This window comes from Mauremys reevesii, unplaced genomic scaffold, assembly GCF_016161935.1.
Source record: "Mauremys reevesii isolate NIE-2019 unplaced genomic scaffold, ASM1616193v1 Contig164, whole genome shotgun sequence".
NCBI lineage: Eukaryota > Metazoa > Chordata > Testudines > Geoemydidae > Mauremys > Mauremys reevesii.
The window spans coordinates 1-26,216 of NW_024100787.1; the positions used below are offsets into that span (position 1 = coordinate 1).

Genomic DNA, 26,216 nt, shown 5'->3' on the forward strand with positions numbered 1-26,216 from the left:
TCTTTGCCCAGCCATGCCTGCAGAGCCATGCAGGAAGCGGTTTCGCCAGGCAGCGCAGGGTGGAGAAGTAGCCGACTGACCCTTGGCCAGCAGCACAGAGGCTGCGGCCTGTTCCATGCAGGCGATTGGGCAGCGTCTCACCCAGCAGGGAAGGCAATGTGGCCGTGTCCTGGGCCAGGAGGAGCTGCTGCTGTGATCGGTTCTGGGCAGCACTCACCGGGCAAGCAGGCAGACACCTTTGTGGTGCGTGTCGGGCTCATGAGCAGGTCCCAGCGGCCATGCTTCATCATGAAGGTGGCCTGCTCCTTGTAGCCAGCGCGAAGCAAAGCTTCCATGGCCTTCACCGCGAACCTGTGTGCAGGCGAGCCTCTTGTTACTGGTGAGCCCAGGCCAGGCCCTGCGTGCCTGCAGGCGCTGCAGAACCCAGGCTGGAGTGTCGGGCTGGCGGTACCTGGCGGGAGCTGAGGGTGCAGCCGTGTCCTCCTGGTTATGCTCCTCTCCCTGCGAGCAGTGTGCTGCACTGTGTGGGTGGCGTGGAAGAGCAGCGCGTAGAGCTGAGGAAGAGCTCCTTCACTTCCTGCCTGCAGGCCTGCTCCTGCAGGATCACATATAGGGCTCTTGTGGCCTGCAGATAAGAACAGGAGACAGACATTGCTGCAGGGATTTCGTCCTTCCCGCTCCCCCAGGGCACCTGAGGGTGGGCTGGGCTGGGGGCTAAGGCCTGGGATGCTGGGTTCAATTCCTAGCCTGTGAGACCTTGGCTAGAACCACACAGGGACTTGGCCCAGCGTGGCCATGCCCAGCTTCATGTGCCCTGCTGCCCAGTGGACTCACAGCCCTGGGTTAAGTGCCCAGGCTCCGTATATGCTCCAGAGAGAGTCAGTTGGGCCAATTGTTAAGCGGGTGAAAGGGATGGCCTGGGTAATTTCAGGCCTGTCAGCCTGACATCGATCCCAGAGCAAGATAATGGAGCAGCTGGTATAAGATTCAATTAATAAAGAATTAAAGAGGATAATTTATTTAATGCAAATCAACAATTTTTTGATGAGATTACAAGTTTGGAAGATAAAGGAAATGGTATTGACATAATGTATGTAGACTTCTGTAAGGCACTTGAGTTGGCGCTGCACTCCAGTTTGATCGGAAACCTAGAAGATGCAAAAGTAACGTGGCACACTTGAATTGGATTATAAAGTGGCTGATAGGTCTCAAAATGTAATTGTAAACTGGGAATCAGCATTGCACAGGTGTGTTTCCAGGATGGTCCTTGCAGGGATCGGGTCTTGGCCCTAAGCGATTTAACATTTTCATCAATGACCTGGAAGAAAACATCAAATCGTCACTGATAAAGTTTGCAGATGACACAAGAATTGGGTGAGTGGTAAATAATGAAGAGGATAAGTCACTGATACAGAGCGATCTGAATCACTTGGTAAACTGAGGAGCAATCCAACAGTATGTGTTTTAATATGGCTCATTGTAAATGAATACATCTAGGAACAGGATGAGGACTCTATCCTGGGAAGCAGAGACTCTGTAAAGGACTTGGGAGTCCTGGTGGATAATCAGCTCATGTGATCCTGGGATAAATAAACAGAAGAATCTAGAGTGGGAGTATTTGGCACTGGTGTGACAACTGCTGGGATCCTGGGTCCAGTTCCGGTGCCCCAATGCAAAAGAATGTTGATGAATTGCAGAGGTTCAGAGAAGAGCCATGAGAATGATTAAAGGACTAGAAACCATGTCTTATAGTGATAGGGTGACCAGACAGGACAGGGTTGGGGGTAATAGGAGCCTATATAAGGAAAAGACCTAAAATCAGGACTGTCCCTATAAAAATCAGGACCTCTGGTAGAGATATAGTGAGAGACTCAAGAAGCTCGATCTATTCATCTTAACAAAGAGAGGGTTGAGGGTGACTTGATTACAGTCTATAGGTATCTCCTGGGAAACAAATATTTAGTAATTGGCTTTTCAGTCTTGCAGAGAAAGGTCTATCATGATCCAGTGGCTGGAAGTTGAAGGTAGACATTCAGACTGGAAATAAGGCATAAGCGTCACAGTGAGTAATTAATCATTGGAAGAATTTACCCAGGGTGGTGATAGATTCTCCATCACTGACTGTTTTGAACCACGACAGGATGTTTTCTTCAAAGACCTGCTCTAGGAATGATCTGGGGGCAGTTCTCTGGCTTGTGTCAGGCAGGGGATCTGACTAGATGATCATGAGGTCCTTCTGGCCTTGAACTCTATGAAGCTAAGAGTGAGGAGCTGCCTAAACCAACCAATAGGAAATGCGGCGGAGAGGGATGTGGCCTAAGCCCCACCCCTAAAGGGAATTTGGTATCTATCTCTACTTGGGAACACTTAAATAGTCATTGGAGCAGAGTTTTGACCCCAGGTCTCCCAGTTGGGTAACCCTAACCACTGGGCTAGAGACAGTGGTGTAGTCGAAAATATGAAGGTCCTGGAATGCCACTAAAATACTGATTTTCTTCAATATGAATTATAGAAATTCACATTTTATTTGTCTACTGAATTTCTGGTACAGTAATCCTGGGCTAAACCAGGCATGGCTGGAGACAGGCCAGCTGTCCAAAATAACAAGGTATTGGATTTTTTTTTAATTGTACACCCCCCCATAGTAGCTATTCAATTTATTTTAAATGTTGAAATCATTGTGCTGAAATGCCATTACTGTGTATGCAATAGAATACAATAGAAATGCCATTACTGTGTCTACAATAGAATATGTAAAAGATATAACTCTAGACAGTAGTGTACAGTACAGTGGTAAAAACCCAATGAATCGTATACGTTTTCTTTACTTTAGCCTATAGGCTAATGAAAATAGAAAATAAATCATGCTGCTGCACTACAGACATTACTGTATCAGGCTGAAATAATAAAAGTTTATTTTAAATGTAGCTAGTAGGCTACACAAGTAACCTAAAATACATCAAGGCATAACGGGCTGGAGTAGCAAAGGCCTGCTGTAATGCATTGATCTAATTTTACAAGTATTTCCACAAAGCGTCTTTCTCCATATTGTATTTTCTGTGTCTGTGAATCAGAGGGAGAACAAGGATGTCTGAGCCAAGTTCTGGCACAGCTGAGAGGATGCCACATGGAAAATGAAGGGCCATGTAGCTTGCTAAACGTGAGTGATGATGTATGCGGAATAAGCCCCTTGCTACATTCCATTCACAATCATAGTCATGTGGCTGAGGTATGGCTACACTTGCAGCTGTACAGCACTGGGAGTTAAAGCTGTCTTCGTACAGCTGAGTAGGAAAGCACTGCAGTCTGTCCACACTGACAGTTGCCAGCGCTGTCGTGGCCACATTTGCAGCATCTGCAGCGGCATTGGGAGCAGTGCATTATGGTCAGCTATCCCAGCGTTCCAAGTGGCTGCAACGTGCTTTTCAAAAGGGGGGGTGGAGTGTGACAGGGAGCGTGGGGAGAGAGAGTGGATTTTGGAGCCAACACTGTGTCAGCAGCTGCCTTGCAAGTTCAACCCCCTCCCCTAGCCCTCTCTGACTTACTGAAAGTGAATAGCACCTCTTTGTCTTTTTCCTCACAGACCAGATAAGCAGCCGCTCGCCGAAACGGACCCTCCTCCCTCCCCCTCTATTCAAGCAAACACTAGCTGTGGGCCTTCCAAAGGGAGCCCTCTGCCTCTGCTCATTTACAGCAAACAGGAGCTGTGTTTGTTTTTTTAATAAGAAGCTCCCGGGCCAGAGTTTGCAACAAAACAAGAGCGGAACCTTCACTTAAAAGGATTATGGGAAGCTTCGGAGATCAGTCACTGCGTACTAAGGTTATTCCTATTTACACTGGTGCCCCAGCGCAGCAGCAGCAGCAGCAGCACAATACTCTTTATTCCTCTCGGGGAGGTGGAGTACAAGCAGCGCTGTAGCCAGGGAGGTACAGCGCTGTATGTGCCTTGCCAGTGTGGACGGGGAGTGAGTTACAGCACTGTTGGTGGCTTTATTGTGCTGTAACTCTCAAGTGTAGCCAAGGCCTTAGATAAAGTGAAAAGGAGGTAGGGCAGCTGTGTAACCAATCTGGTCTGTCACTGACAGAAATTGTCAATGCCTAGCATGACTTTCTTGATTATACTGGTCAGAAGTGCCAGCTGAGCTGAAACCACTGCTCAGCTCCACGCGTGTGATTTCATGCAGCATGGCTGAGTGTGAACGTGGATTTAGGCCTTGGCTACACTTGAGAGTTACAGCACAATAAAGCCACCAACAGCGCTGTAACTTGCTCCCCGTCCACACTGGCAAGGCACATACAGCGCTGTATCTCCCTGGCTACAGCGCTGCTTGTACTCCACCTCCTCGAGAGAAATAAAGAGGATTGCGCTGCTGCTGCTGCTGCGCTGGGGCACCAGTGTAAACAGGGAATAACCTTAGTATGCAGTATCGACTCATCCCACCCCCTTTTCTGGCTCAGGTTACAGCCTCAGGTACTGACCCTCACCTAAAGTCATCCCCTGCTCTCCCATCCCCCATGCAGACAGTCCCAGTAAAACTAAACACCATTTCCAGATCAATCCATCCCTCTCCCTACAGCGTCACAGGGCTATAGATAACAAAATGAAATTCACCAAAGACAAATGTGAGGTGCTACATTTAGAGAAGAAAAAGCAAATGCACAGATACAGAATGGAGGATAACCAGCTGAGAAGGATCTGGGAGCTGTGGTGGATCACAACCTCAGCATGAGTCAGCAATGTGATGCTGTTGCAAAAAAAGCAAATGCAATTTTAGGTTGCATTAACAGAGGTATAGCCAGGGCCGGCTCCAGATGCCAGCGTGCCAGCGCGCGCAGAGCGGCAATGAGAGCCAGCGAGCGAGGGCACTCTGCCTGTCGCCGGGAGGGCAGCAGGCAGCTCCGGTGGACCTCCCACAGGAGTGCCAGCAGAGGGTCCGCTGGTCAGCGGCTCCGGTGGACCTCCGCAGGCATGGCTGCGGATGCTCCACTGGGCAGCGGGACCAGCGGACCCTCCGCTGGCACGTCTGCAGCAGGTCCACTGGAGCCGCGGACCAGCGACCGCCAGAGCGCCCCCCACGGCGTGCCGCCCTGCTTGGGGCAGCGAAATTACTAGAGCCGCCCCTGGGTATAGCATGCAAGTCATGGGAGGCGATAGTACCACTCTACTCAGTGCTGCTTAAGCCTCAGCTGGAGTACGGTGTCAGTTTTGGTCACCAATGTCTAGAAAGGATGTGGAGAAACTGGAAAGGATCAGAGGCGAGTGACAAAGGTGATTAGAGGATGGAACACAAGCCATAAGAAAAAAGGCTGAAGGAACTGGCTATGTTTTGTTTGGAAAGGAGGAGATTAAGGGGACTAGATAATGGTCTTCAGATACTTGGAAGGCTGCCATAAAAAAGATAGAAAAGTTGTTCTCTCTTGCTACGGAGGGCAGGACAAGAGGTGATGGGGTCAAACTACAGCACAGCAGATGTAGATTAAGCCTCAGGAAAAACTTCCTAACTGTAAGAAGAGTAGGACGATGGGAAAGATGCCTAGGGAGCTTGTGGAAACTCTTTCGCTGGAGGTTTTCAGAAGAAGGCTGGAGCCATCTGTCCAGGGTGGAGTTAGAAACAAGAAGTCCTGCATTGTTGCAGGGGCTGGACAGGCTGACTTTGCGATCCCTTCTCACCCTGTGATTCTATGAGTGCTGCTGAATAGCACCAGGAGAGCGTTTCGGCGTGTTCCAGCTCGAATATAGCACTGGCTAAAGTCACACTCTCTCTCTCTTTGGCCCAATGACTATACCCCGTGGGAGACTGAGAGACCCCCTCAGGCCATGATGGGGACACACAGCACTCCTTCCCTTGCTGCAGGGGCTGGTACTTACGGCCAGGAGGCGCGCCGGCGGTCTCTGAGAGAGCTGATGCCGTCGTGGAGCCTGCCCTGCAGCCTGCTGACCAGCTCCTAAGGATCTTTTCTGTGCTCTTGGGCTGGGATGTCAGCATCTTCCACATCTCCGCAGCAACACTGCAAAGGGAGAGAGCCAGTGGCACCCGATCAGAGCCCTGCCAGCCTCCTGCACCCCTCAGCACTGGCACGCCTGCTGGGTCTCCCCTCACCGGCCGGCCCTTTGTTGCCCTCCTGCTCCTGCAAGGACCCCGTTGGCTGGTGCAGGCTACATGGAGCCAGGTCTGAGTGTCAGCCACAGGAGAGGCCGAGGGATGCTGTACAGGGCAAGCCAGCCTGCAAAACCCTCCAGGAGAAGCAGCAGCTCTGCAGGGAGCAGGAGATCTCTGGAGGGTTCTGCACTCCCCTGTCTCTGGCAGCGGGACCAGTCCGGGGGACCCAGAGTGCAAGTGGTGGTAGCCGCAGCCCCGTACCTGTCACATGACAGTGAGCAGCCCAGCAGGGTTCCGACCACCTCCTCGCTGAACTGGGAACCCAGCAGGAGAAGGGCCCTGAGCAGCTCCTGCCGGGCAAGTGGCTCGCTGATGGAGTCCAGGTGCTTATGAATGCTCCTCACAGCCTCTGACACCTGGAAGGAAAATGGGGAGGTGGGGGCCTTGGCTTCCTCGCACGGCTATTGATTGGGGAGCCAAGGACCTGCTGCACCTGAGAGCCATCTGCCCTCCCAGAACCTCTTCACCAGCCCCAGGCCTAGAACACAGCACCAGTTCCCAGCCTATCGATTCATAGACTGCAAGGCCACAAGCGGTCATGGTGATCACCTAGACCAGGGGTAGGCAACCTATGGCATGTGTGCTGAAGGTGGCACGTGAGCTGATTTTCAGTGGCACTCACACTGCCGGGGCCTGGCCACGGTCCAGGGAGATCTGCATTTTAATTTCATTTTAAATGAAGCTTCTTAAAAATTTAAAAAAACTTATTTACTTTATATACAACAATATTTAGTTATTTATTATAGACTTATAGAAAGAGATTTTCTACAAACATTAAAATGTATGACTGACACGTGAAACCTTAAATTAGAGTGAATAAAGGAAGACTCGGCACACCACTTCTGAAAGGTTGTTGACCCCTGACCTAGACTGACCCCCTGCATTTCACAGTTCAGAGAACTGCCCCCCAATAATGCCTAGCACCCAGAGACAGAGTCTCCCACGGATGGGCTCCCCCAGCATGGTGTTCTCACTGCAGCTCTTACCCTCACCAAGCCTAGGCCGGGAACCTCCAGGATCTTATGCAGCATGTTCCTGGCCGTCACTGCGTCATGGACGCTGGAGTCTCTCACGCCGTCGATAGCAACGAGGAGGAAGTCCATGCTCTCGGATGGGTTGAAGTACTTCCCAAACAGCTGAAACAAACTGCTAGTGAAACCCCTTTTGCTGCCCAGCGCGGATCTGGTCAGCGGCCAAGCAGCCAGGACTGGCCCGGCCAGGAGTGCAGGCAAACCCCACTCTACCGGGACAGGCCTGGCTTACTGCACCTGGGCAGCACAGTACCCAGCCAGCAATTGGAAGCTGTCATGCATGGCAGAGGCCAGCGTGGCAGTGCACGGGGGCACAATACTGCGCAGCACGGATACACTCTCTAGGGCTCAGCAGGGGCTGATGCTCGTACGCAGATGCAGTGATGCCTTTTATTGCATTAATCTCTGAGGAAGCTCCCAGCAAACCTGACAAGGAGCTGGGATCAGGTTTGGATGAGCCCCAGTGCATCTTGCGGTGTGTCATGTAGGCAGGTATATTGGGCTGCATTAGTAGAAGCACTGCCTGCAGATGGAGGGAAGTGATTATTCCCCTCTATTGGGCACTGGTGAGGTCACATCTGGAGTATTGCGTCCAGTTTTGGGCCCCATACAAGAGAAAGGATGTGGACAAATCAGAGAGTCCAGCAGAGGGCAAGGAAAATGATGCGGGGGCTGGGGCACATGACTTGATAGCAGCCTTCACTACCTGCAGGGGGGTTCCAAAGAGGATGGAGCTCGGCTGTTCTCAGTGGTGGCAGATGAGAGAACAAGGAGCAATGGTCTCAAGTTGCAGTGGGGGAGGTTTAGGTTGGATATTAGGAAACACTATTTCACTAGGAGGGTGGTGAAGCACTGGAATGGGTTACCTAGGAAGGTGGTGGAATCTCCATCCTTAGAGGTTTTTAAGGTCAGGCTTGACAAAGCCCTGGCTGGGATGATTTAGTTGGGTTGGTCCTGCTTTGAGTAAGGGGTTGGACTAGATAATTTCCTGAGGCCTATTATTCTTTGAGGTGGAGTGGGCCATAGGCAGGTCTCTGTCCCAGCTGGATGGGGTTAGTCACATCCTGGGTCTGTCCCTTCCCCCTGACTCCTAGGGTGTTAATTTCTGACTCCTGATAACTCTGGGCACAACAATCCCAGGAAGCACTGACTGTAGTTACCGATGTGATATTGCTGATGTTGGTGACCCAGAAGGCTCTCTCAGTTTGACTGTCCTTGAGGATCTGCCGATACTCTGCGCCGTGCTTCACCAGCATTTTGGCTGACCCAGGAGGAAACAGACAACAGGCAATATAAATCAGACCTTCGGTTAGCAAGCGGGAGTTTTGCAAGGAAGTTTAGAGAGGGTGTGTGAGAGACAAGTACATCTAACAAACATACTGTAAACTCAGGCCAATAACCTGTTCCCCATCCCTCCCCAAACTAAACAAACTAACCTCCTGGAAGGTAAAAATAAACCAGGCAGAAGGGCAGCAGCAGCGTGGGGCTCTCAGTTGATTGCACTGAATGCAGCATGTACGATTACCAGCCCTGTGGGTAGGTAGCATATGTGGGCATTTGGCCCAGGAGCTACTGGCCCTCGGAGACCAGGAGACCAGAGGGCTGAACTGGTGGAGCCAAGGGAGACAGTGAGGTACATAGAGGAGACTTTTAGGGATGCAGTAGAGTAGTCCCACTCCCAGTCTGACAGCCTCTGTGCTGCTGAGGAGGGTGAAAGTTTCGGGGAAGGAGAACATCGAGCTGGGGCAGAGGAGACGATCCCATAGTTGGGACCCACCTTCCAGATGAAGTCATGATGTCCTCTCACACTGAGGCTACCCCTCCTGAGGTGGGAATCCCACTTACAAAGAGAAGCCAGGAAATAGTAATGGGGGATTCAATCAATAGACACATAAACAGTTGGGTTTGTGATGACTGGGAGAACCGCATGGTAAATTGCCTGCCTGGTGCAAAGGTTGCAGCTATCACGAGACATCCAGACAGACTTATGTGCAGTGCTGTGGTATGTAACCTAGCGTTTAAATCGGCCTCTGTATGAGATAGCTAATGTGAGTGAATTTTAAAAAGTCTCCAGATGTGATCCTGGTAAGCCTGACTTCAGTACCAGGCAAATTGTTGAAACTATAGGAAAGAACAGAATTATCAGATCGTCGGTGAACACAATTTGTTGAGGCAGAGCCAACATGCCTTTTATAAAGGGAAATCATGCCTCACCAGTCTACTAGAATTCTTTGAAGGGGTCAACAAGGATGTGGAGAAGGGTGATCCAATGGATATAGTGTACTTGGACTTTCAGAAAGCCTTTGACAGGGTCCCTCACCAAAGGCTCTTAACCTAAGGAAGCTGTCATGGGATAAGAGGGGAGGTTCTCTCATGAGTCAGTGGTTAAAAGATAGGAAGCAAAGGACAGGAATAAATGGCCAGTTTTCACAGTGGAGAGAGGTAAATAACGTGGTCCCCCAAGGATCTGTGTTGAGACCAGTGTAGTTCAACATAGTCATAAATGATCCAGAAAAAGGGGTAACCAGTGAGGTGGCAAAATTTGCAGATGATACAAAATGACTCAAGATAGTTAAATCCAAAGCAGCCTGCGAAGAGCTACAAAGGGATCTAAAAAAAATGAGGACTGGGCAAGAAAATGGCAGATGAAATTCAATATTGATAAATGCAAAGTAATGCACATTGGAAATCATAATCCCAACTATACATACAAAATTATGGGGTTGAAATGACCACTCAAGAAAGAGATTTTGGAGTTATCGTAAATAGTTCTCTGAAAACATCCAGTCAATGTGCAGCGGCAGTTAAAAAAGCAAACAGAATGTTGGGAACCATTAGGAAAAGGATAGATAATAAAACAGAAAAATATCATAATGGTTCTATACAGTGGTGAGCTGGAGCCGTTTCCCACAGGTTCCCAAGAACCGGTTGCTAAAATTAGACCTCCGTGGAGAACCGGTTGTTAAAGGGCCAGGGGGTGGGCAAAGAACTCCGGTCCGTGGGCGGGACCATCCTGTTGCTCCCAGGATTCCCAGCTGGGGAGGCTGAGGTTCCCCTGGACCCTCCCCCGCTTCCCCCCAGCTGCAGCGTGGCCAGCTGCCGGCGCCAGCTGGGCAGCTCAGCTGAGCTCGGGAGTCGTCCTGCTGCCGCTTTTTGAGTAGCCCGGCAAGTGGGGTGGGAGAGGGGGCTGCTGCAAGCTCCAGGGCTAGCCAGAGGGGAGGGAAGGGGAAGGGGCAAGTGGGGCAATTGGCCCAGGCCCTGCAGGGGCCCCCGGCCCCACGAGGATGTCTCCCCCGGGCTCTCCCCCGCTTCCCCCACCCCGCCGAGCCGCAGCATGGCCAGCAGCGGGGCAGCTCAGCTGCGCTCTGGGCTGCCGGCAAGGTTAGGGGCCGGGGGGCTGCGAGCTCCGGGGTTGCAGGGTGGGGCAAGTAGGGAAATTTGCCCCGGCCCCTCGGCCCCACGAGGATGTCTCCCCCGGGCTCTCCCCCGCTTCCCCCACCTCGCAGAGCCGCAGCATGGCCAGCAGCTGTGCAGCTCAGCTGAGCTCTGGGCTGCCAGCAAGGTAAGGGGCGGGGGGCTGCGAGCTCCGGGGCGGCAAGTGGGGCAATTTGCCACGGCCCCCTGGCCCCACGAGGATGTCTCCTCCCGGCCCCACGAGGATGTCTCCTCCCGGCCCCCTGCAGAGCTTCAGCGTGGCCAGCAGCTGGGCAGCTCAGCTGAGCTCCTGAGTCGTCCTGCTGCTTTGAGATGCCGGCAAGGTAAGGTACGGGGGAGACTACGAGCTCCAGGGCTGCGGGGGGGAGGGCAAGTGGGGCAATTTGCCCCAGGCCCTGCAGGGGCCCCCAGACTCTCCTCTGCTTCCCTCCCTTAAATCAGAACTTTTTATAGGGAACCGGTTGTTAAGATTTTGGCAGCTCATCACTGGTTCTATATAAATCTATGATGCGCCGAAACCTTGAATACTGCCTGCAGTTCTGGTCGCCCCATCTCAAAACAGATATACCAGAATTGTAAAAGGTGCAGAGAAGGGCAACAAAAATGATTAGGGGGATGGAACAGCTTCCATATGAGGAGAGATAAAAAAGATGGGGGACAAGGGTACACTTCAAACACTGTATCGCCGTAGCTGCACTGGCGCTGTCGCGTTTAAGTGAAGATGCTCCTATGCAAAGAAGCTCTTAATCCACCTCCCCGAGAGGCGCTGGCTAGGTGAGTGGGAGAGGTGCTCCTGCCGACAGGGGTGTGGATTTTTCACACCCCTGAGCAATATAGTTATAACAATATAGGTCTGTAGTAGAGACCTGGGACTATTTCGTTTAGACAAGAGATGACTAAGGGGGGATATGATAGAAGTCTATAAAATCATGACTGGTATGAAGAAAGTGACTAGGGAAGTGTTATTTACTCCTGCACATAACAGGAGAACTAGGGGTCACTTTATGAAATGAATAGGCAGCAAGTTAAAAACAAACAAAAGAAGGTATCTGTGCACACAATGCACAGGCAACCTGTGGAAATTGTTGCCGTGGGATGTTGTGAAGGCTAAAAGTATAATTGGATTCAAGATAATCAGGGCATGTAACCCCATACTCTGCATGTCCCTAAACCTCTGACTACCAGGAACTGGGACTGCATGTCAGGGGATGGATCACTCAGAATTTCCCTCTTCAGTTCATTCCCTCTGAAACATGAAACACTGGCCACTATCTGAAGACACAATATTGGGCTAGATGAACCATTGGTCTGACTCAGTATGTCCATTCTTATGTGAGTTATGAAGAGTAGAATACGGATAGAGGAAGCTAAAGACATCGGGGGAAACTCCATGGCTTGCAGGACTAAGGAGGGTTTCTTTAAAAAAAGTGAATTAGGAACAAAAGAAATCGTAGCAGTGGTGTAGGCTCATTACTAGATGGAGACTGTTTAAAGGTTGCAGAAAAGGTGGAAGTGTTCAATAAATATGTTTTTCATGTTGGAAACCCCATGTCAGTGTATTTAGGAAGGACAAGGGTCTCCAGTGCTCTTACATTTTAGCAGCTGCATGAAGGAGAAGAGGTGGTGAAGTCCCTCCACAGCCGATTGCCAGATCTCCTGCTCCTGCTCCACACAGCACAGAGTGAGACACCCCACCAGCTGGCCCAGGGCTCTGAACTCCTCCACTTCCTGACGGAGAGAAGGAGCAAAGGGAGTCACTCGCCCCTGCAGACCTAGCGCAGTGAGTCCCCCTGGCATTGCCCTAGCAGTGGGTTAGAACAGGGGGAGGCAGAGGCCACCGCAGAGAGACTGGGGACAATGAGAGCAGGAGGAGCTGTGGGGCCCATCACCAGGGGCTGAGGAAAGCTCAGCAGGGACGGAGAAATCTGGGCAGCAAAGTCAGCAAACGTTACCCCCGAGTGGGGACCCAGGTAACGAATGAACTAACGTCCAGTCTCCATCTCAAGGGCAAGTTCCTAATCCCAGCCCCTTCTCCCATCCCCCTCCCTTCTTTGACCTCAGGCCCAGGAGCTTGGAGTTACCTTGGACTCCTCTGCTCTGCCTCCTGCCTCTCTCACTCCATCCTGGAGCTCCCCAGAGCCCTCCCTTTCCGCGCCGCCCCCAGCCTGCCTGCTCTCTCCTGCCGGCTCTCTCCTGCAGCCTTGTCCTCTCGTCTCCCCCTCCTGCAGCCCCTGCACTGGCTCCCTGCTCTTCCCCACCTGGCACCAAGCCCCTTGCCCTCCTCTCCCGGGGTCTGCACAGCCTCCCCACTCCCACTCCCCAGTTCTCTGGCACCTTTGGCCCCGCCCATCCCTTTCACTGTGTCCCCTCCCACCTCCCTCCTTCTGTTCTGCTGCCCCAGCCTCTGGGGGCACATCATCCGAGCACCCCCGTCCAGCTGCCGGAGGGGAGGCCCTTCCATAGGGGGGATGGAGCATCTGGAGCAGCTCAATGGCCCTGAGCATGCAGAGCAAGGGGCGTTCATCTGGCAGCCTGGCAGAAGCTGATGCCAAGGCATCCCACAGGCGTCTGACAAAGTGGGTGAACAGACACCTGGGTTCGGAGGCTGCTGTCAGGGCAATCCTGTGTAAATGCATTGACCCTGCAGAGCAGACTTTGGTGCTAGGGGAACAGCGGGGAGAGTCCTTGGAGACAGAATGATGGAACTCGACCCAAAGCCCACTGGAGTCAGAGGAAAGACCCATCGACATCAGGGCTCGTTAGATTGGACTCCTACTGAGGATCTTGCTGAGTCACTATTCTAGGCCTGCATTTTCCATGCCAGGGCATGCTGCACCGCAAGGCTGTTCAGTGTAGTTAGGAGGTGGCCAGGGTCACAGGCTGCTCACCTGGAATTTGCACTGAGACCCCATGAATTCCATCAGCCACCTGATCCTTCCCACTGCCCTCAGCCGCTCATGTACCTCCCTGGATGTGGTCCAGGGGAGCAGGACCTGAGAGAAACAAATTGGGACAAATTGCTAAGGAGAAGTACCAAAAAATAGTCCAAGCACATAGGGAGAAAATCAGCAAGGCAAAGGCAAAAATGAGTTCTAACTGTCAAGGGACATAAAAGACAATCAGAAGCAGCTCTATAAATGCATTAGGAGCAAGAGAAAGACAAAGGAAAGTGTGGGGCTACTACTCAGCAGGGAAGGAGAGCAAAGAATGGATGACACAGACAAAGCCAAGGTGTTTAATGCCTTTTTTGCTTTAGTTTTCACTAAAAAGGTTAATGACGACTAGATGCTTAACACAATATTAACAACAAGGGGGCAGGAATACAGGCTAGACTAGGAGAGAACAGGTAAAAGACAATTGAGGTCAGTTAGATGTATTCAAGTTGGCAGAGCCTCATGATATTCACCCTAGATGGAGCTAGGCAAAGAAATCGCTGAACCTTTAGGAGGTTGAGGTCCCAAAGGACTGGAGAAGGGCAGACACAGAACCTGTCTTCAGAAAGGGGAACAAGGAGGCCCCAAGGAATTATAGACCTGTCAGCCTAACTTTGGTACCCAGAAAGATACTGAACAAGTTATTAAACAGTTTGTAAGAATCTAGAGGAGATAATAGGGTAATAACAAATAGCACCATGCCAAACCAATCTAATTTCCTTCTTTGACAGGGTTACTTGCCTAGTGGATGGAGGCAGGCAGTATATGATGATGTATATGAAGTTTAGTAAGGCTTTTGACACAGTCCCACAAGACATTCTCCTAAGCAAACTAAGCCAGTCTGATCCAGATGAGATTACTATAAGGTGGGCGCCCAACTGATGGAAAGATCGTACTCAAAGAGGAGTTATCACTGACTCGCTGGCAAAGTGGGAGGGTGTCTCAAGTGAGGTCCCCCAGGGGTGTGCCTGGTCAGTACTAATCAATATTTTCATTAAGAACTTGGTTAACGGAAAGAGAGGATGCTTGTAAAGTTTGCGGATGACACCAAGCTGGGAGCGGTTGCAAGCACTTTGGAGGACAGATTAGAATTCAAAATCAGCTTGCTAAATTGGAGAGTTGGTCTGAAGTCAACAAGATAAAATTCAGTCAAAACAAATGTGACGTAACACACTTAGGAAGGAAAAATGCATAAAAACAAAGTGGGGGATAACCGGCTAGGTGGCAGTACTGCAGAAAAGGATCTGGGGCTTATCATGGATCTCACACTGAATATGAATCAACAGTGTGATGCTGTTGTGAAAAAGGGAAATGCCATTCTGAATTGTGTTAGCTTGGAGCTCTGTGTCCAGTTGTAGGCACCACGCTTTAAGAAAGATGTGAACAAACTGGGGCCAGTCCAGAGGACAGCGACAAAATGATCAGCAGTTTAGAAAACCTGACCTGTGAAGAAAGGTTGAAGGAATTGGGCATGTTTCATCTTGAGAAGACGGAGGGCACCTGTAACAGTCTTCAAATACGTTAAGGGTGTTATACAGAGGATGGTGACAAATTGTTCTCCATGTCCCTGGAGGTAGGACAAGAAGTAATGAGCTTAATCTGCAGCAAGGGAGATTTAAGTTAAATATTAGGAAAAGTCTAAGGGTGGCTAAGCACTGGGACAGGTGACCTAGGAAGTGGTGGACTCCCCATCATGGAGGTTTTAAAAACAGGCTGGACAAACACTCAACAGGGACAGTCTAGGAATGCTTGGCCCTACCTCAGTGCAGGGGGTGGAGTAGATGACCTCTTGAGATCCCTTCCAGCCCTGCACTTCTGTGATTCCCTCTTCCCAGGTTCTGGGATCGAGGAGACCGAATCTCTGTTAAGGACATTTCCCTCTTTTGGGAGCACAAACCACCCACAGAATCTACTTCCTGTGGCCCCAGAACTAGAATGTTGGGGAATCTAGCTCGGGCTTTGGCCAGGTTGGTGGGGCCCATAGTGAACACAAAGGAATGCCAGGTTCACATGAGGGCTCAGTGGAGAACACAGCAGATCCCGCCCCCGCTCCTCCACCCCCACCCCAAAAAGACTTTTTCAGATATAATTGGGGCACATGGCCCTCAGCCCAAGAACCTTTGTAGAGAACGTACTCTGAGGAGCCGAAGGCACGGGGATGTCCCATGCTTGGGATTAAACAGAGCCTTGGTCCCTGAGCCCCACCCCAGCTACAGGACTAGTCCCCTTCCTGCCCCCACGCCTCCAGACCTTCAAGATGATTTGCAGCACCAGAAGGTTGGGCTCCTGATCCTCGCACACCAAGGCCTTCAGCATCTCATCCATGGTTTTCAAAGTCTGCATGCAGAGCAGAGGAGAAACCAGAGCAAGTGGAGTTACCCAGCCAGGTGATGAACCAATGCCCTGGCGTGTGACACCCCCCAGGTCATAGCAGCCCCTGGTATTACAGCTCACCCACTCACTTGTATCCATGGGGACCTACTACAAACTCCTCTTGGCAACAGGGCCCCACCTGTCTTTGCTCTCCAAAAAGCCCACTGCACACAGTCTATCCCACTGGGAGAGTCAGACAGGACTCCACATTTGGAGGGCAGATTTCCAGCCAAGTTTCGGCTCCCCTGGCCTATGTGCACCTGAAGCAGCCGATCTCAGGCCTGTGCCCCCAGCCACGCATGGGGGATGAATGTGCTTGTGAAGGGAGTGTCTGTTCCCCACTAATTGTCAGTGCATGTGAAGGATAAATGCCTACTACTGCTACCCTAGGAGGGAGTTACTCCTTTATCTGGGCCTGTGCTTTAGGGCCTGTGCTTTGGTGCTGCAGGTCCTGAGCTGAAGTCCTGTCGGGAGCTGTGATCATTACACTCTTATGCCAGTGCCAGGTAACCCAGGGGACAGTACACGAGCGAGTGGCAGGATTCCCACTCAGTTTGGGACAGCTCAACATGGCCGGTTTGGGGCTTACTTTGGTGTAGAGAGCAGCCTCCACCTCCTCCATGGTGTGTGCTGGAGGCAGGGAGAAGATGCTGGAGAAGCAGGTGGCGAGCAGGCTGGGTTGTGTCAGGATCCGCACCGGTAGCTTCATTTTGCTAAGAGAAGAGACACATGCGGATTTGGGGTCTGAGGCGGGACTGATGTGCTAATATTGCCCTCAGGCTCCCAGGACATGGAAACACCTGCGGGAGCTCCAGCTGGCGGGTGGCAGATGAGAACAGGCCAGGGGGTGGTGGAAGGAGTTGGTGCTGCCTTCTCCCATACCAGCAGGCAGGGACTTAGTGTAGCCTGCAGCTGTCTGCTGTGACCCCACCAGCACTCACCGGCTGGGGCAGAGATCGCTGCGCTTCACCGAGAAACAACATCCTGCAAATGGCATGGACGGGAGACTAGAGCCTGCTGGCACCAGCGCCTCTGAACCCAGCGGCCACAGTGCAGAGGAGCCTGCCAGTCCTGCCCGCTGGGGCAGAGACCCTCCCACCACAGCCGTCTGCACTGCGGCTGCACAGTCAGGCCAGCACCGAGCTGCTGCATCAACCCGCAGCCGGGCAGAACCGAAGCAGAGATCTAAGCCCTGCCCCTGCCCATTGCTCTCAGCCTGCTGGACAGGGCACACAGCTGTGTGCAGGGGGGCAGGAAGGTGGGGACAGCCCAGACAGCATTAACCTCTTCACCCCCACTGCCAGAGCATGGCCCCAGCACATGCAATGAGGTGCCAGGTGACTACTTGAGCTGCCCCTGCAGCGCGCCTCGTGGCAGGCGGCAGCCAGTGAGAACAGCTCGCCCACTGCTGACGCAAATCCCTCCCCTCTCACCCCGCAGAGACGCGATCATGGCCAATGCCGTCGCCTGCCCCATTGTCAGGAAGCCAGTGTGCAGTGGGAGAGCTGCTCCAGCTCCTGCCCGCCTCCTCTTCCCATTCCTGGGGAACCTATCGAGCCAACAGCGAGAGCCCAGCTCCAGCCCGCAGCATCCATCACCTTCCAGGCGCCTGATGGACAGGGAAGCTCAGAGCAGGGCGCTAGTGGCACTGAGAGAGAGCCCCATGGCACAGGCAGTGCCAAGTGCCAGGGCTCAGCCTGCCCAGCCTCTCAGCCACTGGGAGTCGCTGAGCTGCCAGTGTGGCGCAGCTGGCACAGCTGGCACCGACTCCAGTCGCTCCGCTCCAGCAGCACCTAACTGCCCCTCTCCCCCCAGAGGGGACTGGTCCTGCCTCCCACGCCCCCTCCACCATATCTTCATAAGGCCACATGGAGAGGTCACCAGGCACCGAAGGAACCTCCACCACCTACCCACTGGTGCCAGTCCACATGCACCAGCACCATCATCTGGTGCCACATTTCCTGGGAATCAGAAGATGGGGAGGAGCAGAGAAATGCCCTGGAAAACTGGCCATGCCAAGAGGCTGGCGTGTCTGGCTGCACGTAGCACTGGCTGGGGCTGGGCCGGGCAGGCTGGGTACCTCAGCTTCATGATGGCGAGCATAGCTTGCTGACGCATCACGCCGGTCAGGGAGTCGACGGACTCGTGATCAATCAGCTCCTGAGGAGACAATGTGGGGAAATGCCAGCTGGGCTCCAAGCTCCTGCAAGGCTCCGACAGGGGATCAAAGCGCAGGGCCTGCAACACGTGGGCTCGGCAGCCAGGTCGTCCTACTGCAGGCTTGATGGTGTGCAGGGCTCCAGCCGGGGAGCGCAGTGCAGGGCCTGTGCTCAGTGTCCCAGTGTCACGCGCCAGTGCTCTGCAAAGGCTCCATCAGCATTAGCACCCAAGGACTCCACCTGAGATCAGGCCCCCTTGTGCCCGGTGCTGCACACACACAGTGAAAGCCAGTCCCTGCCCCAGAGAGCTCACGAGCTAACTAGGCGAGACAAGGCATGGGAGGGAAATTGAGGCACAGAGGGAAGTGACTTGCCCAAGGTCTTACTGCAGAACTGGGAGTAGAACCCTGTGTGTTGAGCCCCAGCCCACTGGACCACCCACCAGCCCACGCTGTCCCACGTTCAGGAAGGGAGGTTAGCTCTGGAAAGCTTTCTGCAGCGCTGGAGAGCAAAGACTTTCCAAATCTACGGAGCAGATTTGTTGCTAGTTCCCTAGTGGGCACTGACTGCGGAGTGTTGGGGCTCTGGGCAGGGAGACTGGCGTACACAGAGCGACCCGGTGACTTGGGAAGCTGGGTGCAAGGGAACAATCTACGTTTCAATACAGTTATATGTTTAGGAACAAAGACGGCAGGTCACACCCACAGCATGGGGGGTCCTAACCTGGGAAGCGGTGACTCTGGAAAAGACTTGGCAGTCATGGTAATCAGCTGCCCATGAGCGCCCAGTGCGAAGTTGGGGCCAAAAGGGCTAATGCCATCCCGGGATGTACAAACAGGGCAATCTCCAGTTGTTAGAGAGGTTATTTTCCCTCTGTATTTGGCACTGGTGCGACCGCTGCTGGGATCCTGTGTCCAGGTCCAGTGCCCACAATTCAAGGAGAATGTTGATAAATTGGAGGGGGGTTAGAGAACAGCCCCAAGAGTGACTGAAGGACTGGGAAACATGCCTGATAGTGAGAGACTCAAGGAGCTCAATCAGTTCAGCTTAACGAAGAGAAAGTTACAGGGTGACTTGATGACAGTCTGTAAGTACCTACAGGGGAAGCAAATACTGGATAATGGGCTCTTCAGTCTGACTCGATCCAATGATTGGCAGCTGAAGTTCGACAAATCTGCAAAGATCTCCAGGACAATCACTAAACCCGCCAAGTAACACAGCCCCAGTGTGTGTTTTACTCACCTTTATCTTCTCCACTAGCAGGGCTTTGTTCATAAAAGCAGGCAGGCTTCTGAGGGTGCTGATGGAATCCAAGAACTTGAGTTTCTTGGCCTCGTCCTCGCCCGCAGAGATTAGACACAAACAGGAAGGTTAGCGTGGAAAGGAGCTGCCAGTGGGAGAGATGTCAGAAAGCTTCCCCCCAGTGCTGCTCAGGCTTTGATATGCCAAATGGCAGAAGGCCATTCATCCGGCAACAGGAGTGACTATCTGGGGAGGGCAGGGCAGCTCTGTATGAAACCGGACCAGAGAGGAGCAGATCTCACGGGGTAGGTGTCCAGAGAGGAACTGCAACATGGCAGCTAAGCAGCCAGACAGTGTTAGCAGGGGCTTGACAGAGTGGGAGGAACATCTGGGTGGGATACCCTGACACCCCAATATTCACCACTGTCATGTCATTAGGATATGTTTTGTACAAAGTACATATTGTAAGGTATTGTAAAAGTCTTTATCTGCTAGACATTAATGTCTCATTGGATTGTATGTGCTATCGCTGTATGTGCAGTTATGAAGTTCAGCTATGTATGTGTTCCTGAAACACGTTGTGAGGTTCAAAACAACCTTTCAGGTACAACAGTAAAAATGCCAAACAATGGCTTCTTGAGGAAATGCACACAAACAGCATAGAAACCTCTTGAGATAACGCTACACAGTGGGAACTGTTGGACCCAGGTCGCAGCAAAGAGTTTTCCAGCAGGTGGGAAGAGGAGATAAAGGGAACAATGACATCGGGGACCTCACGCTCCCTGCAATAAGACACCTGGAAACACCTGAGGACAAAGATTGAACTATGAGAAGTGATGGTCTCAGGCTGGAGAGAGATTCCTAACCTGTGTAAGAAAACCTGGGAAATCCAAGCTGCACAGCAAAGAATCTTAAGAATCTGCCAGCCTGAGAATTTGCTAGTGTAGATCCTATCTATCTAGTGTGGAAAGCTTAGTTTGTATGTTGTGTTTATTTACTAAGGTAATCTGCCTTGTTCTGTTTGCTATCTCTTAGAACCACTTAAAATCTACCTCTTGTAGTTAAGAATCTTATTTCTTGTTTGTACCATAACCCAGTTTGTACAATTAGTAACTGGGGGGAGGGGCAAAGAGTTGGGCATGCCTCTCTCCACATCAAGGGAGGAGGCAAATTTCATAAAACCTTTGGGTCTGTACTCCAAAGGAGGTGGGCACCAGAGTACTGGGACAAGCCCCTTCAGCTGAGTCTTCCCAGAGCTGATCTCAGGGTCTGTGTCTTTCTGCAGCTGGGCATGGCCCTGCCTGAGTGTATGGCTGAAAGTGGCTTGTGAGCCGAGCCCAGGGCCGCCCAGAGGATTCGGGGGGCTGGGGCAAAGCAATTTCAGGAGCCCCTTCCATAAAAAAATAGTTGCAATACTATAGTGTCATGTATTTGGAAATGTAAAAATAACCAGTGAAATACATTCAAAAATAATTTTTAATAATTTGAAAATACACCTCTACCTCGATATAACGCGGTCCTGTGGAGCCAAAAAGTCTTACCGCATTATAGGTGAAACCGTATTATATCGAACTTGCTTTGATCCACTAGAGTGCGCAGCCCCACCCCATGAGCACTGCTTTACCGCGTTACATCCGAATTCGTGTTATATTGGGTAGTGTTATATCGGGGTAGAGGTATACACGAAATACATGATTTTAAAACATTCAATGCTTTAATGTGTGTGTCATAACTATAAAGGGAAGGGAACTGCCCTCCTGTGTACAATACTATAAAATCCCTCCTCGGCAGAGACACTAAAATCCTTTTACCTGTAAAGGGTTAAGAAGCTCAGGTAACCTGGCTGACACCTGACCCAAAGGACCAATAAGGAGACAAGATACTTTCAAATCTTGGCGGCGGGGAGGAGGCTTTTGTTTGTGCCCTTTGTTTTGGTGGTGTTCGCTCTTTGGACTAAGAGGGACCGGACATCAATCCATGTTCTCCAAATCTTTCTGAACAAGTCTCTCATATTTCAAACTTGTAAGTAACAGCCAGGCAAGGCGTGTTAGGTTTAACTTTGTTTTCTCAACTTGTAAATGTTCCTTTTTGCTAAGAGGATTTACCTCTGTTTGCTGTAACTTTGAACCTAAGGCTAGAGGGGGTTCCTCTGGGCTCTATGAATCTGATTACCCTGTAAAGTTATTTTCCATCCTGATTTTACAGAGATGAGTTTTACCTTTCTTTCTTTAATTAAAAGCCTTCTTTTTAAGAACCTGATTGATTTTTCCTTGTTTTAAGATCCAAGGGGATTGGATCTGGACTCACCAGGAATTGGTGGGGGAAAGGAGGGGGGATGGTTAAATTCTCCTTGTGTTAAGATCCAAGGGGTTGGATCGGTGTTCACCAGGGACTTGGTGAAGAAGTCTCTCAAGACTATCAGGGAAGGGAGTTAGTATTTAGGAGTGGTGGCAGCAAAACCAGATCTAAGCTGGTAGTTAAGCTTAGAGGTGTTCATGCAGGTCCCCACATCTGTACCCTAAAGTTCAGAGTGGGGAAGGAACCTTGACAGTATGTATACATTTGCAATTACATAATGGGCTGTCGCTGGGTGATGGTGATGGTTGGTGCCAATGGGCCGGCGCTGCCTGGGGGTGGTGCTGCTGTTGCCCAGGGCTGGGTGGGGAGCTGGGCTCAGGGCTGGGGGGGCCTGTCAGGAGGTGTCCAGCTCAGAGGGCTTACCATGCTGCTTACTCCCACCTCCCACTCTCCCAGAGCCTCAGGCGCGCGCGTCCAGGAGCTTTCCTGGCCTGGAAAGCACTGCAGCAGCCTGGCTCCATCGGGACCTGAGCTCACAGCCCCGCCCCCTTACCATGTGCTTCTGAGCAGGAGGTGCTCAGGCCATGCCTCCTTACCACGCAGCTCTGAGTGGGAGGAGCTCAGCCCCGCCCCCTTACCATGCAGCTCAAGCAGGAGGTGCTCAGGCCATGCCTCCTTACCATGCAGTTCAAGCAGGAGGTGCTCAGGCCCCGCCCCCTTACCATGCGGCTCTGAGCAGGAGGTGCTCAGGCCCCGCCCCCTTACCATGCAGCTCAAGCAGGAGGTGCTCAGGCCATGCCCCCTTACCATGCAGCTCAAGCAGGAGGTGCTCAGGCCATGCCTCCTTACCATGCAGCTCAAGCGGGAGGCGCTCTGGCCCCGCCCCCTTACCACGTGGCTCCAAGTGGGAGGAGCTCAGGCCCCGCCCAAGCCACGCTGCTTTAGCTCTGTCCAGGGCCACTCCTGGAGGCGGTGCGCTGAGGCGCCGGGGGATGGGGGCAGGCGGAGGGAGCCTCCGGCATTCTCGTGGGGGCCTCTGCGTGGCCCGGGGCCTGGTGCAAATTGCCCCACTTTTCCCCCCCCTCTGGGTGGCCCTGCCCAAGCCCAGCAAGACAAGGTAAATGGGGCCCAGGCTGGCAGAACAGGCGGGCTCAGTGGTATCCCGATACATCAGGTGGCACCTCAAAGGGGCTGGAAATTGAAAGTAGACAAATTCAAACTGGAAATGTACGTTTTTAACTGAGAAAGTAATAGACCATTGGAACAACTGAGCAAGTGGCATGGTGGGTGACCTTTTGTAACTCAAGACAGGAGATTTTTAAGATGCTTTAGTTTAAACAGGAATTATTCGGGGGCTGGTCTCTGGCCTGTGTTATACAGGAGGTCACAGTGGTCCCATCTGGCCTTAGAATCCATGCGTCTCCCGGAGAAGGGCGGATGGTGCATGTGGACAGGGCACTAGCTGACAGGTCAGAGGAGGGCTCTTAGTACCTGTTCATTGCTCGTGAGAAAGGCTTCGATGTAATCCAGAGCCTCTTTCTCCTCCGAGTCTAGCCTCATCAAGCAGGCGTTACAGTAGGCTGGTGAATCTGATCAAAGACAGAGCGGTGGTAATACCTGGGTCTACCAAGCTGCAGGCTGGGTGACAGAGATCTTAGAGAAAACCCTTACCCCTCACTTCCGCCCCAGCAGGGGAGCAGCCCCGATGCACAGCAGGGTCTGGCACAGCGATTCCTGGATTCCTCACCTCTTTGCTGCCCAGCCCAGCAAAGATCCAGTCAGAGCCCTGGTTCCCAACAGCCACCCCACTTCCCCGCCCAGCATGCAGGCTCAGTCTGGGGATTTGGAGAGCGTCACATCTGGAAGGAGGGATGATGTCAGGCCATGAGTGGTGTCCCAACTCTCCAGGCCATTGCTGGAGGGCAGAGGGACTGGCAGTGAATTGGTCTGGTCCTCGTGTAGGAGGAGAGGACCAGTTGCCCAGTCTGTGTGAGAGATGGGGACCCAGAGCCTGCCCGTTCTGCTTGTTCTGACTGCCTCTCCTGCCACCAACAGCCAGCCAGAGCCATCGGGTGTAACCTGGGCAGGCACTGGGCTCCCATCGTCAACACTCCCCCCCAAATGCCCTGTGCTGAGACATGCAACAAAGGAGCCAGCAGATGGGGCTGCAACACCAGGGGGCATCTTATGCTCTGGCGGTGCCCTGCAATCCTAGGCTTTAACAACCCACCCTGCACCAAGCAGCCCCTTGACGGGTGGAAAATATCTTCCAACCCTGCAGCGTGACAGATAAGGGTGGGCGATTCAGTCAGTATCCACCCCATGCTTCGGCTGCCGTTTCTAATGCCCCAATCAGCTCTAGAGGCTGCAGCTGCTGCCAGCAGGAGGGGCCATTCCCCCCTGCCGGGGTTTTCCTGTCTCTCCATCTCATGGCAGCTCAGAGCAATACAAGGTCTATGGAGTCTTCTCCCCCCAGTGACACCCTAGTCCTGCCACCCAACCCCAGAGGGCCAAGCCCCACCGCAATGCAGGGCCATGGCCCGGCCATTTCTGCAGCCCCCTCCGCCCACGCAGGAGGTACCCACTCACCGGCATGGAAGGGCTGAGGCACACACAGCTCCTGCTTCTGCTGTGGGCTCTTTTGCCAACTCTTCCATTGGGGAGGTTTTGTCTCCTCCCAGGCACCGATGGGCTTTGAGGGGTCCTTGGGGGCTTCTTCAGCCATCCTGCAAGAAGCCAGGACAAGGCATTGCTTGTGAGTGACGAGAGGTGACTGCCCCGTTCAGCATCAGGGCCAGCCCAATTATTTCTGTTCCACCAGCGCCTACAGATGCCAGCTGAGATCAGGGCCCTGTTGCACCAGGTGCTGCAGACAATCGCTGGGCTGTAGGGCTCAGACTCTAACTAGCCAAGGCAGCCAGCAGAGAAACAAGTGAAGGCATGTGCTCAAAGTCACCCAGCCAGTCAGCAGGACAGGCAGGATTAGAACCCAGGTCTCCTTATGCCCAGCCAGCACCCCATCCCGCAGGCCAAACGGCCTCCCTGGGTCACTCCCACCTCTCCTTCTGCTGGTTCACAAGCTGCACAGCAGACAGGCTGGATCCAGCCACTCAGGATTCTTCCTGCCCAGGGAAATTACCCTAATCCCTTCCCCCAGGAATATTGGGGCCATGGCAGTTCCCAGGTGGGCGAGGCCAGGGGGGTGGGGCAGCTGGGGCGGGCTCGTGAGCAGCAGGAGTTGCTCACACACCCCCCCCCCCCGTGAAAGGGCAGGAGCAGAAGGTGGGAGAGCAGCGGAGAGGCTGGTACCTTCTCTTCCAACGTGCCCAACCTCAATTGCTTTTATCCTGACCACCCCCTGCAGGGCAGGGCCTGGCTGCTACCCCCACTGAACAGACAGGGAACTGTGGCACAGAGGGAATAAGGGACTTGCCCAAGGCTACGCAGACTATCTCTGGCAGAGCTGGGAAATGGCCATGGGTCTTCTGGGTCCCAGGCTGGCACCTTCTCTTCCAACCTCCTGCCCCCTTTGTCCCTGGTTCAGTGTGAGCTGTGAGAGCTCTCTGGGGCACAGGAGCTGGCTTGTGCCCAGATGGAACAACGTTGCCTATTGCACAGATCTCACTTTTCCCGAACATTGAAAATGCTGCTAAAACCATACCAGGGCCCGCCAGGATCCCTGCAGCTGGTCATTGCAAAGTTGTGAACTGTTCCCTGGCCTCCCAGAGTGGGGCAGTGGGAGAGGGTGGGGCTGGCCCAAGGCCCTGCTGGATGGCGGCTTATGTGTATGGGGTCCCAGTGCTACAAAGCTGTGTGCCAGGGGCCGCGCTTTCTGGGGGTTTCACGGATCATCTCTCCAAGGCCTGTGTGGCAGCAGCCGCTGGAGAGCATCCCAGGCCTGTTTCCTCCCATGATGGGTGTCCTGAATGGCCCCTGCTCTGGGGGGCTCCATTCCTCACTCAATGTCTCCTGCTGACTCTACAGCAGCTGCACGGCAGGTGTCCTAATGCAGCCCTAGCCCTGTCCAGAGCTCAGGGGCACTGTCCTGGCATCAGACTGTCTTGGTAAATAGAACAATGGCTCCTGGCAACCTGAGAATGCCAGTTCCCCTGGCATCCTCAGTGCCATTCCCTATGGAAGTGATGGGGTCAGCAAAGGTGATGGAGGTGGTCAGGCCTAGCTCGCTAATGACATTCCAGGTGCAGGGGGCGAGGTGCAGAGCCAGGGAGGAGATTGGGGAGGCAGGAGTGGCACATTGTGATGTGGCGCGGGCGGGAACTAGCTCCCCACATCTGAACGCTCCGCAACACTGGCGGATTCAGATCCAAACCTAGATCAGGCTCCAAATTCACAGAGGGCCCCTCCCCCTGATCTGGAGCGGCTGAGACTCCAGCGCTCTGTGGAAGAGACCAACAAACGCCAAATCCTGGGGTGGGCTTCCCCCAGAGACAATCTCGTGCTGGGAAGGGAGATGCCTAGAGCCGGCAGCTCCACCACTCACGCTCCCAGCTGCCTGGGAATGACCCAGGATCAGAGCATCGGATAGCACGCAAAGCCCGGATCAGCACCCCCAGGCCTGCAAGG

At 52.9% G+C, this 26,216-nt stretch overlaps 1 protein-coding gene across 1 annotated transcript; it reads right to left on the minus strand.

The window, feature by feature from the left end:
- Nucleotides 1-217: 217 nt before the first annotated feature.
- Nucleotides 218-26,063, minus strand: LOC120393211 (maestro heat-like repeat-containing protein family member 7; the record flags this gene model as incomplete). The annotated part of the gene is made up of 14 exons (XM_039517785.1): nt 25,294-26,063; nt 24,222-24,358; nt 23,124-23,221; nt 19,335-19,430; nt 18,014-18,093; nt 16,523-16,646; nt 15,811-15,897; nt 13,516-13,620; nt 12,220-12,355; nt 8,353-8,453; nt 7,148-7,297; nt 6,363-6,517; nt 5,870-6,009; nt 218-625 (listed from the first exon to the last, which is right to left on the minus strand). Coding segments are annotated over exons 1-14 (1,849 nt in total), but the record flags the coding sequence as incomplete, so codon positions are not given.
- Nucleotides 26,064-26,216: the final 153 nt, after the last annotated feature.